Raw genomic sequence first — 13,327 nt, forward strand, 5'->3', positions numbered from 1 at the left:
AGACTGCTCTGTACCTTCCTCAGATTTTTGTGTGTGTGGCTTTTGCCTCAGGCACCTGGGAGCTTTCTAGCTATTTTCCTTGTTATTAAATTTTAAAGAAAATTAAGTTATGTCTACTGAGAACAAAAATATGAGTCACTGACAATGTTAAGAGTATCAGGTAGAAAAACACAGCTATAGAAAGTCTGTTAATAGGTAGGAAAAGGATCACCCAGTGTAAAAGAAGGGAGATAGAATGATATCGTGGTCAAGACTCAGGAGTTTTGGAGTCAAGCATATTGGATTGAAATCCTGGCTCTACTGCTTCTGGTGGTTTGAACTTATTACTTGTCCTTCTAGAGTTTTGTTTTGGAATACTTTCAGGCTCATAAATAAACTTGGAAAAATTATTGAAAGGGTTCCCATATAGCTTTCACCGTGCTTCCCCAAATATTAACACTTTACATACTCATGGTACAATCATCAATACCAAGAAATTAATGTTGGTGTAATACTCTTAATGAATCTACAGGCCTTATTCACATTTTGTGAATTGTCCCCAAACCATCTTTTTTCCTATCCAGAATCCAATCTAGGACCTACATTGCATTTATTTGTCAAATCTAGTCTCGTCTCCTCCAGCCTATGACAGATTCTCCATCTTTCTTTATCTTTCATGAACTTGACATTTTGAAGAGTCTTTGCCAGCTATTTTGTACAGTGATCCTGATTTGGGGTTTGTCTACTGCTTCTTCATGATGAAACACAGGTATCTATTTTTGGCAAGAATACTAGGGGAATGATATTTTGTCCTTCATCACGCATCACACCAGGAGGTACGTGATGTCAATATGACTGGTGATGTTAACTTTGATCACCTGCTTAAGGTGATGTCTGCCAGATTTTGCTTCTTCACTGTAAACTTACTATTTTTCCTTTGGTAATTATCTAGTATCTTTTGGGAAGATACTTTGTGCATATCAACATCCTGTTTCTTGTCATACTTTCACCTAATTTTAGCATTCATACTTGCTAAATGCAGGCAAAATACTTAGCATAATGTCTGATATATTAAATGCTAATTTCATTCTCCTAACACCAGTAAATACAGTAGTTATGATTATTTCAATATAACAAAACTGAAAACATCATAACGTTGCTGAGGAACATAATGTCTAATTGTCATATGATTCTATTAGAAAAGGAATATGCCTGCATTGATATTAGAAACAACATATGTCAAATCATTTCCATCTACTTATTAGGAGTCAAACAGGGAGCTATTTTTATTTAGGAAATGAGTTTTAAGGAACTACTGCTATGCTAGACGCCTTCAGGTACATAATATAATACTGACTCAGTGCTTATGAAGGTCCAGGTGTCATTTGGTCGTTTGATCCTTAAAATAACCCTTTGAAGAAATGTATTGACTACAGATGAGCAAACTGTGCCTTAAAGAGGTTAAATGATTTACGAAATCACACAGCTACAAAGTACCAAAGCTGGGATGTAATTTCAAGTCTGTCTGACTCTAAAACCATGCTAGATCATTCAAAAATTAGAAAAGAATCTTTGAAAATTTAAAAATAAAGTTCCATCTATTTCCACTAAAAGAAGATTTTAAAATTTGTGTCTGTGGTTAACAAAGGACTGCAATAATCTGTTCTAAGCATTTATAGGTGAATGAATTTTATGTGGACCTTATTCAGGTTCAAGAATGTTTTGTGCATTATGGAAGAATATGTCACATCCCAATTAAGAAATTAAATTTATTCATAGTTATATATAAAAAGTTATCTAATAAGGATTATTCAATCATTTTTATTTATTAGGGATATAAATATTACTGGAAATAAGATAATTTATTCAGGTATTTCGATGAAAGCCAGTATCACTAGAAATATCTATGTAAGTAAAACAAAAAGTATCTTTTCTTAAAATTTTCATTTCCTCTCAAGGTTAATATTTGACATAAATAAACAAACTGACTCCGTCTAACTTTTGAAATTGTCTTTGGAAAAAATAACACAAATCTCACTTTGTCAATCATCATCATCACCATCATCATCCCACCTATGTGACAGCTTCAAGATACAAACATGTGACCTGCAAACATGAAATGATTTGAATGATTAAAAATAGAATGTTAAAATATATGTATAGAAATTAATGATTAATCCATGAATTTATTCTTAAATAAATGGATACTGCCCATATTCTCTGGACCCTTTGCTCTCATGAACTCAAGAGATCAGCAGTTCCTAAAAGAGTAGTTACTACTAATATTTTTCCCACAAGCTGCTTTCATCAAGACTATACTTTATAAAGATGAAATCAAGGCTGGGGGAACCAGAAAAGTATAACCTTATTACTGTAAATAAGAAGCTGTCTTAAAACAAAAGGCAGTTTTTATTAATGACCTTTTAAATGGCTTTTAGGATTATAAATGTGCCCACTCCAGATTCTTAACCTAATAGTTTCTGTCTTCAAGGTCTTACAAGCATTGACTAATTAATTTATCTTTGTAATACCACTGAGAAATAGGCAAACAAGTAAACCTGGAATAGTGTTTACATAGGTTTATAATTCTTGTGTCATTAAGAAAGAATTAGCAGAGATCATAATAATTAGTCAGAAGCCGGATGGCGACAGGCATAAGAAAAATATGTAAAAGAGGCAGTAAGAGGTGGGGACGTACTTAGAGATCCCTGAGTATGGCCCTAATTGCCTCTGATAGTCTGTTCCCAGCAGTGATTCCGCGGGGCATGCTGTGAGGGAGCATGATGTGGTTTTAAAAGTCACAGTCATACATGGCTGTACCTGCCATAAATTTGCAACACACCACCTGGAACCTATCTATATGCTTCTGCAAACTTTTCAAAGCATGCTTCATAAATTTCTTCTCCCCCCTGTGATACTTCCTATGCTTGTCTCAAAATTATGATACCCCTCCTTTCTGCAGAGTGTAAGGAATTAGCAAATTCAAATTGATTTTATTTATGCCACACATGCTTGTTAAAATTTCGCTTCTGAGTTTTCATTTTATATTTCGCCCTGTTAATTAATTTATTGTGTCTTCACATGACAATTGTCCGAAATGCTTCTTCCTTTTACATTAGATATTTCTTACGGGATGAGATCCAAGATAGGAAAACATTCATTTCTGTCCTGTACATCAATTAAGTCAACTAAATTTCAAAATTACGTTTCTTTTTTTGTTTACAGTGGCTTTTTGTGACAATGTCCAGGGTTCTGTTAGCCTGTTTGATTTCAGAAGGGTCCTTTGTGGCATTTACAATTTGGGGTTTTTTTTTTAATTATATAGTTAAAGGATATGTAATTAATTAGTGACACAGCAAGCCTTCTCACACCTAACCAAAATAGCTCTTCTTCCTGTATTCATCAATTCAGTTGGTGGATTATGGTCCACCAGTCACCCAGCTAGAAACCTGTCCTACATTCTAGACAGCTCTTCCCCACTCCCAGCTTTTATGTACAACTAATCACGATCCTTCCAGTTTTACTTTCTACATATATTTTCACAATCCCTTCCACTCCCATGCCTTCAGGTCTCATCTGACTAGCTTCTGGTGATTCCTTTTAAAGAGTTTCAATGCCATCTCCTCTGGGTTAGGTGTTCTCTCTGGGTCCTTACTCTGACCCTGCCTGGTCCTACTTGTTTATCCTTCCATGTTGCTCTCCTGCACCATCTTCTGAACTCCTTGAAGGAAGAAACTGGGTGGGACTTACTGTATGATGCTCAGACCCTGATTAAGTGCCTGGTACATATAAGGTGTTGAATAAATGATTTCTGACTGCATGAATGAATGAATGAACAAATAAAACTTTCCTTTAGCTCCCTGCCCATGCCTGTTTTATATACTGTACTGAGATAAAATAATGATCCAATTACCCAGAGGGTAATTATACTGAATATATAATAAATTAGCTTAAAGCCCTTCGAAATTCTAGTGCTTAATGATTTTTGTTTATGTTTCAGTAGTTTGTGTGTGTGTGTGTGTGTGTGTGTGTTTGAGTGTGTGTGTGTATGTCTGTGTTTGTATGTGTTTTAAGGAAGGATGATAATTTTCAAAAATTTGCCTTTAAGTGTGACACTTCTTATCACTTTATTTTCAATAGCTCAGTAATTAAGAGCATTGCCTTTGTTGTCTTTCAAATCTGGGTTTAAATTTTGGTTTCCCACTTGGGCCATTCTTAACCACCCTGATGCCGAGTTTCACTTTGAAGCAGTTAAAATCTGAGCCCCATGCGGTTGTTTCACGTGTGCATGTATAAAGAGAGAATGCTAGGTGAGATACAGTAGGAAGCCTAACGGGCTAAGAAGTCACGGTAGGACTCTGAGGATGTGACACTTCGCGGTGCCTCTTGATGCTTTGCCCCATATCCCTTCTGCCTCCCTGAGTTCACTTGAAGCTGTGGGAGGCAGCTTCTAATATACTAGCAACTCCTCAGATCAAGCGCTGTGGCTCTTCTCTCTGCCTGAGGGTAAGCAAGGGTAATCCTGGGGAAGGGGGGATTCATCTGCCCACAGGAGCACCTTTGATCGACAGGAGATAGGCGTTGATGGATAAGTAGCCCAGCCTCCTAACCTCCAATGAGATGATTCTGAGGCATATTTTCCCCCCACTCTTTCTCGGAAGGTCTCCAAGGGGAGACCTGGCTATAGTGGTAACACAACCAATAGCTGTTACTAGTTTTTCTCTTTTCCTTGTCTCACTTTTCCCACCTCCTTTAGCAAATGCTTCCTAGGATCACCTTCCAAACAAATTATCTGCTCCAAGTCCTTATGTCAGGTTTGGAGTACCAACCAAACTAAGCCAAAGAACGTGGGCGCCATGACCAGCCAAGGTTGAGAGACCATTTCAGTCAGAAGAGACATCATGTTGAAGTACCAGAGCCCAGGGTTAAGGGTGGCAGTTTCAAGGAACTAAAAGTTATTCTAGAAGGCTGGCCTGAACAGAAAATATGAAGGGAGAATCTTAAGGTAGGAGAGACCAGTTAGTGGTGGGTCTTAGAACTCGTTTTCACTATTTTGGCATGATTCCAGGGTCAATGGGATTCTAGATTGAATGATTTGAAGTGGGGGAGTGATATGCTAGATAGTATGGAGAATGAATTCCAGGGAAAATGGAGCCAAGACACCTGTGAGCAAGTTATTACGCTAAAAGTGATCTATACTAGGCTTCCCTGCTGGCGCAGTGGTTGGGGGTCCGCCTGCTGATGCAGGGTGCTCGGGTTCGTGCCCCGGTCTGGGAGGATCCCACGTGCTGCCGAGCGGCTGGGCCCGTGAGCCATGGACGCTGAGCCTGTGCGTCCGGAGCCTGTGCTCCGCAACGGGAGAGGCCGCGGCGGTGAGAGGCCCGCGTACCGCAAAAAAAAAAAAAAAAAAAAGTGATCTATACTTGGAGAAGGGTGTCAGTAGTACCTGGAGAGAAATGGGTAGATTTCACAACTATTGAGAAGGTAACACCTTTCTAAATTGTCATTGCCATTATTAGTGTGAAGCAGGCCATGGTGATAACTAAGGTATCTGGTCATTTAAACAGGGAAACATTTCAATCATTGATGTTGTGCTTCAGGATAATATATCAGCAATTTTTCCTTGAGAACTTATTTACTTCTCAAAAACAGTCTTTAACTTATATATTTGTTTATCTCAATTTTATTCTAAAATATTTAAACATTTGTTGTGGCTGAGAAATTGTCATATTCCTCTGGTTCATCTTTGATATGTTAGTGATAGATGTTTAAACCAAACTCTTATTCTGGAAGTGAGAATGCCAAAGGGCTGTAAATTTTACCGATTTGCACATGAGTGTGGAAATAAATTAGAATGATGGAGAACAGTGTACTACAGCAAGTGCCTTTATAAAATTATGTCTGACCTTTTCTTTGCGATATATGATTTTGCCACTGAAGCTTTTATGTTAGGGTTATTAGTAACCACTCATTTCAGTTAGTGCAGTGAAAATAGATTTTGTTGTTCCCATTAGTCAGCATAAAATAAAAATGAAGATAAACCCTTTCTGAAGATGCAGCTTTCATTAAAAAGGAAAGAAAAAAAACCTGATGGAAAGTCACTGTAAATTTTGAATGATTAATATCATGCCAAATAAGTCATTAGAAATCTCTGATGGATATAAAAAAGCAATCATTTGTACAATTGGAAAGAGCTAAATTTAATCTAGCTATGTATAATTCTCTTTTTTTTAAATTTGTATATTGGGAGAGATATGATATAGAAATTGTTGAATTTTAACATAATAACCTTTTACTATAGGTAGTTTGTACATGCTGTTAGGCTCTAAATCAGCCAATTAATTTCTCTATGGATCCTTTTATTTCAGCTAACCTGTTTTATAGCTTTGTTATAACTCTCTGTTTGTTTGTTTGTTATAGCTCTTTGTTATAGCTAGAGCTATAGCTAGAGCTCTTTGTTATAGCTCCCTGTGTTTCTTGTTTCTTGCCTAATAATAATATATCTGGTTCATATCATTTCAAACATACACAAAATCTAGGGTTTCTTTTTCTTTGTTTTGCTTTGTTGTGTCTTGTTTTTATCTTACTATCTATCTATATAAAGATATATATAAAGATATATTATAAATATATATATCCAAAGCTTCAGATCCCTTTTTAGAAAAAAGAGGGGCAAAATTTATGAACTTTCTTCCTAAGTCTCTCCAGTTTTCCTCTCTACAAAGTAAAAGTAGCTTTCTAGTAACCAGAATTTTTTATTATTTGATTCTGTGCTTTTAAAAGTGGACATAAAACGGTTGACCCTTGAACAACACTGGGGGCTAGGGCTGCCAGTCCCCGCACATTTGAAAATCCACACACTGGTATCTCTGCCTCAAAAATAAGGAAATTGACAAATGACTCACCCAAGGGCTGGATAGAATCAGGACTCAAACCCTAGTTCTTTTGATTTAATATATGGTGATCTCTAATCAAAGTTTTCTCAACACTTTGATAATTTAAAGATCTGTAAAATGAAAACACAGATACTATATTTATTGGGAAAAAAATGCCTCATAAGTGGAACTGGCCAACGCAGTTCAAACCCTTGTTGTTTAGGGGTCATCTGTATACTGAATCTGGGGAGTTTATCGTATCTTAAAAATAAAAATATCTGCAGGTCTAGATCTGTAGGTGCAAAATATCTTGTTCCGTAAAATTGCCTTTTGTTCTGGGATGTACAGAAGATAAATTGAATATATAATTTTGTAAAATAAATATATATATTTTTAAATTCAGTGAAACTTGACAGATAACATGCTCTACTATTTTGGAGAAGATTAATCAAACTAAAAAGAACCCTAAGATTATCGTGATGGCTGACCTACTTTGTAGTGGACAACTGAGAGGCAGTGGTGATGTTAAAGAGAATAGCTTGATTCAGAGTTGAAACTTCTAGATTCCCTTTGTAACTGAAGAACAGATCAACAGACCACAACAGCAAAACTTTATTCTTTTCACATACTTTAAACATTTAATTACCAGGGGAAAAAATCTTTCTTTCCATCCAAGATTCAGGTTCTAATAGTCAACTACAATAATAGTGGTGCAAAGTAGAAGCATCATTTTTTTTAGGTAGAAGGCTCTTCATTTTACATTTACTATTATGCACATTATTGATTTTCTTTTCTGGTTGTTGTTCCTTGCAGAGAGTGAATCTGTCCTTCGATTTTCCATTTTATGGCCATTTCCTACGTGAAATCACTGTGGCAACTGGGGGTAAGTGGTTTTCTACCCATTCACTCTAAATTATCTACAGTTTCACTACAGTTACTATTTTTAATTTACTCCATATTTCAAAAGGGACATTTATTGGGAAAACCATTGTCTTATATCACAAAGTCATGGGTATAAATAAAACCTAAGAAAGAATATAGCTATTGGGAAAACTTTTCTGCAGAAAAAAATGTAGTTATAATAATTTTCAGCCTAGATTCATCTCTGCTTTCTTTCCAAGTTTTATTTCTTTTTTGATAATATGGAAAACGATTTCCATGCTTTCACTGCATGAAAGCGAACAGAGCTTAGAAAGAAAAGGTGCTTAAGAAAGCTATGGAAGTATTTTCATTTTCTTCTAATTTATATAGTTGATCGATATAAATTTATTTATATATCAATATATACATTCACATTCAAAACCACATTATATTAACTTTAGTTATTTGATTGGTTTTTTTCCCCCCTTTAATGCCACCTAAGTTGACTGACAACTCATTTGAGTTTAAAAAATAAACACTGAAATTCAGTTTGAATTCTCTTCATTTTATTTTTCTCCACAAACTTTGGAGGTTAGTTTAGAGATTAGCAATAGCCTAGAAAGGCAATTATCATTTTTTATCGTATATCCCAGGAGTGAGAAAAATTTAATCCTTGATTGCTACTAGCAGAAATAAGCAAAATGCCGGAGAATATCGCTGCTTGCCTAACATGGAGTGATAGAGAAAGTAGAAGAAGGAGAGAAAAACATAAAAATGGAAGAGTAAGTAAAGAAGCAAGTTAAAAGAAATCCATAGATGTGATGAAAAGTCTGTGGATGGCCCAAGCCTAAAGCACCACAGATCAGAGTCCCTTTCCTTCACTGGTTTTTATTATTGGTCTTCTGCTTGGTATGGGAACCATGTTGGTCGCTATTACCATATTTCAGCATAAGACTTAGAAGATATGTAGGATTCAGAAGAAGATTTGTAATCAGAAATACCAATAAGCAAATAAAAGTTCTGAGTACCATCTCTGAACACTGGTAAATAAAGCTACCTCTGCCTTAGGATTGTGTAGCCTAGTGGACTATTAGACAAAGTGAAGCAGAATGTGGGAGTTCCTTAGAAAATACAAATGATGATATTTGTATTTTGAAAACATCTTATTTGTAGATATTTGTAAACATCTGTGAGAATCCTTTAAGACTTTATAGAGAAATTATTATTTAAGATATTTCTTGAAGGAAGTTATAATTTCTGTGATTATGTAGGGAGGGAAGAGTAGGCCACAGGGAAGAATATCTTGAATAAATACTATACAGAAGAGGAAATTGGTGGAATATGTTTGAGATAGTAAATAATTGAGTTTGAATGAAGCTGGGTGTAGCTTTACAAAAAATATTAAGATGTGAAAAGTAGTTTGGGACAATTTTATAACTGCCTCAAGAGTCCTTAATTAGATAAGTAATAAATGTAAGCAGCTGAACCAAGATATTTTGTGATGATTTAAAGTATAAAAAACTGAAGTTAGTACACATAATAGGAAGAATATTGCAGTAGTTTGTGTGACAAATATTGAGGGCCTTGCTGATTCTGAGGCTTCAAACGAAAGGAGAGAAATGATGCTATTAGCAAAATTTACAACTCTAAGCAGAAGAGCTGGTTTTAGGGAAAAACAATGGCTTCAGTTCAGAAACTATTACATTTTGTGTAAAAAAAGGACTATATGTAAGTAAAATTTACACAAGGACCATGTCTTTATGAGCTCACCATGTATTTTTGTGCTAGTATAGTGCCAGGCATTTAATAGACATTTTAATTAATGTGTTGAAAGACTGAATGGAAAGAAGAAAGGTAAATTGAAAGATTGCCCCTATAAGCTGTGGATTACCTCACATCCGCTCACATCTTTAAAGTACGATATGAGCATGGTTATCTTATAACATGAATATTAGGCATGTTTTCTGACACTTAGGTTACCGGTGTTCCACTGAATTTTTAAAAGTGAATTATTAATCACATTTGTTCAAAGTCTGTACACACAGTGGTGAAAATATGGGCAGCTTTGCATTTTCTGTTTCTCAAATCGTTTTATGTTTAAAAGTTTTGTCAGTGATTCAGCCAATATGAAGTAAGGTTTCCCTTAGCTGAGTTGGTAGGAAAAAACCCAAACAGATGGCTATATCATGTTTACTGCTTCAAAGTACCATTTTTCTTTGAAAAGATCCTCAGAGTAAGTGAAAAATCTGGTGTCTTGAATGATCTCTATCTTCTTTGAAGAAGACACTAATGTAAAGAAACCTTTTTTATTTTTTGCTTAAGAAATGCTAGTATGGCACTTGCATATATAAATCTATACCCTGTTTAGAGAGGCACAACTGAGATAATTTAGACATTGACCTGGGTTTCTCCAAAATGGAACCAGAATCTCCTGTAAAAGTTTTCAGCTAAATAAATAGCTTGTCTACACTTCCATTGTTTATTTATTCAGTCAGTATTGGTTGAGCCCCTACTGTGTGAAAGACACAGTACATGATACTTTGGTTTGTACAGAGAAGAATAAACTGTTGTTCCTCCAGGAGCTTAGAATCTAAGAGGAAGGAGTATATGACTAAGCAATAAGACAAGGCTGACTGTGAGTACTGGAGGAGCAGAAAGTTGCTCCAAGAGGAGATCATTCTTATTGGGTGAATCAAGAACAGGTTTGTGAAAGGGCTAACATTTGACGTTGGCCTTAAAGGACGGTGGAATTTTAGCAGGCAAAGAAGCAGGTTGAAAAGAGGTGAAGAGGGAAGGGACATTCTAGACAAGGGGATGCTGAGATAAGTGACAGTGCTGAGCCCATACTGAGCATATTTGGAGGTCTGTCAAGTAAATCTGTTTATCTTGAATGGAGACTCAGAGTAAGAGTCTAGTGAAGGGGAGATGGGAAGAGTGATGTAAAATACTTTGAACTTTAGACACTTGGATGATATCCAGTAAGTACTGGGTTTCTTTGAGTAAAGAACATATCTGGCCTAATCTGGCAGTGGAGGACAGGGTAAGGTTAGGCAGTTACAGTCAAAGAAAGAAGCAAGGTTTTCAATACTTCTACATAGATTATAGTGCCTGAAGCCAGTGAAGGGCACATCATTTGAGTTGTCTGATCATTGTGTTTGCAAAGTTTTCAGCCAAAAGGATTCATTAGGACACAGGTGAGTAAAGCTAAGAACAGCTTGGAAGAGGACTTCTGAATCATAGATTTTCAACAGATCTCTTCTGATTAACTAGGTGTTATAAGCAGATAAACCTACCTGACAAATGTTCATCATCTTACAAATCTTGAAAAAGTTATTAACCATGAAAGGCTTGGAAGAAAAATGGAAACCAGAAGTCAGATTAAATAAAGTTGACTGAAGGCCATTGCAAATAGACCAGGGACTGGGATTTTTAAGTAGGAACACATTGGTTTCTATGAAACTGAAATGAACAGAGATATTCTATTGACTGTCAGTTCTCTTTGAATGTGTCTGCAAATTCCTCTTGAACCTGTTTCTACGTTGGATTTAAGATAAAGAAAGTGAAATGTTAAAGCGCCTATTTTAAATCACAATTCCCTTCATTCCTACCTCACCGCTTCTGCATTTCCCATGCCTCCTTAAAATCTCTCTCTCTCCACATAGACACTAATTTTGACTAAAATGAACTTAGACAGTGTCTTGTGTTATTGCTAGGATCAATACCATTTCAAAACAGAGAGTAGTTTAAAAATACAGATATATGCATAATTTACTGTGACCCATCATTGTGTGTGTATGTATAATATATATACATATATATTTCATTGTGAGTAAAATTAAGTTTCTAGTTAAACTGTAAATAAAAATCAAATATCCGGTCATTTATTTATAAACTGCAAAAATGAATCTTTGCTTATTAAGCATTTTAATTTTCAAAAGCTTCAGTCATCCATACAAGTAATGTACACAATGAATTGGAAACACCATCTTATTTTTTGGTTCACTGGCAGCAGAATCTGAAAGCATTCTTTCATCTTTCTATTTTAAAAATACGTCAGAATACAAATATTCCAGGCATTAAAAAACTAGTCCTCCGTGCATTTTGTACAGATACTTCCATTAAACGTACCACTAAGTTGTGTTGTTTGCATATCACACTGCCTTTTATTACCTTTCCATATGAATACTTTGATTCTTTTTGAATTTTAGGCTGCTAAAGTGATCTTTTAAAAGCTTCAAAAAGTAGATTTATGTGTGAGGATTTGATTTTTTAATTCTTGCAACCATCACTAGTAATAATATTTTTCTCATGAGTCCATCAGGGGCACTACATATAAATAAGATGAGAGGAAAATGGGAGGTGGGAGAGGGTGGTAAATGGTGCCTGTTATAATGGGAGAGAGAAAAGTTGACATTATCCAGATAATTCTGGCCCTCAAATTTTAAGTATGTAGACAGATGCTGACTCAAGATTAAAATAGTGTGTGGAATTTTAAGCAAGTTTCACATGAGATTAGGAATCAAAGATGACGTGAATTAAAAGGATAATAATGAACAGGTATTACTTAACCTTGGTTATGTGAAGGATTTCCTCCTTTCCTTTCTACGTGAATTTCTAGTTGGAGATTTAGATTTTTTTGTCAGGATATGAAAAGTTTTATTGAGAAGCCTACTTCACACACATCTTTTCTTTTTCCAGTTTGATATAATTGACATACAGCACTCTATAAGATGTCAATTTTAGTTCTATTTTATTTTGTTTGCCCCATGAAAACTAATAAAATGTAAAATGTTCACTAAGTAATCAGTGTTTAATATCTGAAAAATTAATACATGGCACTAAAAAAGGTCAAACATACAAAAGTAAATATATACAGTCGGCCCTCCATATCCGTGGGTACCATGTCCAGGGATTCAACCAACTGCGGATTAAAAATATTTGAAAAAAAACATTTTTGGAAACTTCCAAGAAGCAAAACTTGAATTTGCTATGAGCTGGCAACTAAACATAGTATTTACATTGTATTCACAACTATTTACATATCATTTACATTGTATTAAGTATTATACAACCTAGCGTTAATTTAAAGTATGTGGGAGGATATGTGTAGGTTATGCGCAAATACTACACCATGTTATATAAGGGACTTGAGCATCCAGGGATTTTGGTATGGGGGTAGGGGGTGTGTCCTGGAGACTGAGGAACAACTGTGTCTCCTTTCTTCCCATGCCTCCTAGTCTACTAGTACTCCTCTCAAGGGAAAAAAAAAGTTACTCTTTGAGCTATGGTATCTTAAATTCAAATTTAGACTAATTTCCTATATCTTGTCAATAATCACTTGTTTCCCCCCGCCCCTTTAAGTCGCCAATAAGAGAGGTTAAAAAAATACTGCATATTATTTTGATTGGGTTTTGAGGAAGTATATTACCAAATCTTCCAGCTTCATTTTTATTTTTGCTTTCAAATAGCAATATTTTAATTGTGGTCCCAAATAATATTTCATGCTTTTTAGAGGTACGTGATTAATAACAGTTATAAAAGGCTTTTTAACAGCAGAAGAGAGTTAGTTATTACTCATGATGATTGATTTATAAATACCAACCTCACCGTCT

General features: G+C 35.3%; 1 protein-coding gene across 2 annotated transcripts in view; it reads left to right on the plus strand.

Moving 5' to 3' along the window:
- PLXDC2 (plexin domain containing 2) overlaps window positions 1–13,327 on the plus strand; it is a 411,878-nt gene that overhangs the window by 206,065 nt on the left and 192,486 nt on the right. For both annotated transcript variants that reach the window (XM_073801628.1, XM_033852419.2), the window contains exon 5: window positions 7,668–7,737. In XM_073801628.1, the coding sequence (XP_073657729.1) occupies window positions 7,668–7,737 (70 nt within the window). The remainder of the gene's footprint in view (window positions 1–7,667; window positions 7,738–13,327) is intronic.

The sequence above is a fragment of the Tursiops truncatus genome, chromosome 2, assembly GCF_011762595.2.
Source record: "Tursiops truncatus isolate mTurTru1 chromosome 2, mTurTru1.mat.Y, whole genome shotgun sequence".
NCBI classification, from domain to species: domain Eukaryota; kingdom Metazoa; phylum Chordata; class Mammalia; order Artiodactyla; family Delphinidae; genus Tursiops; species Tursiops truncatus.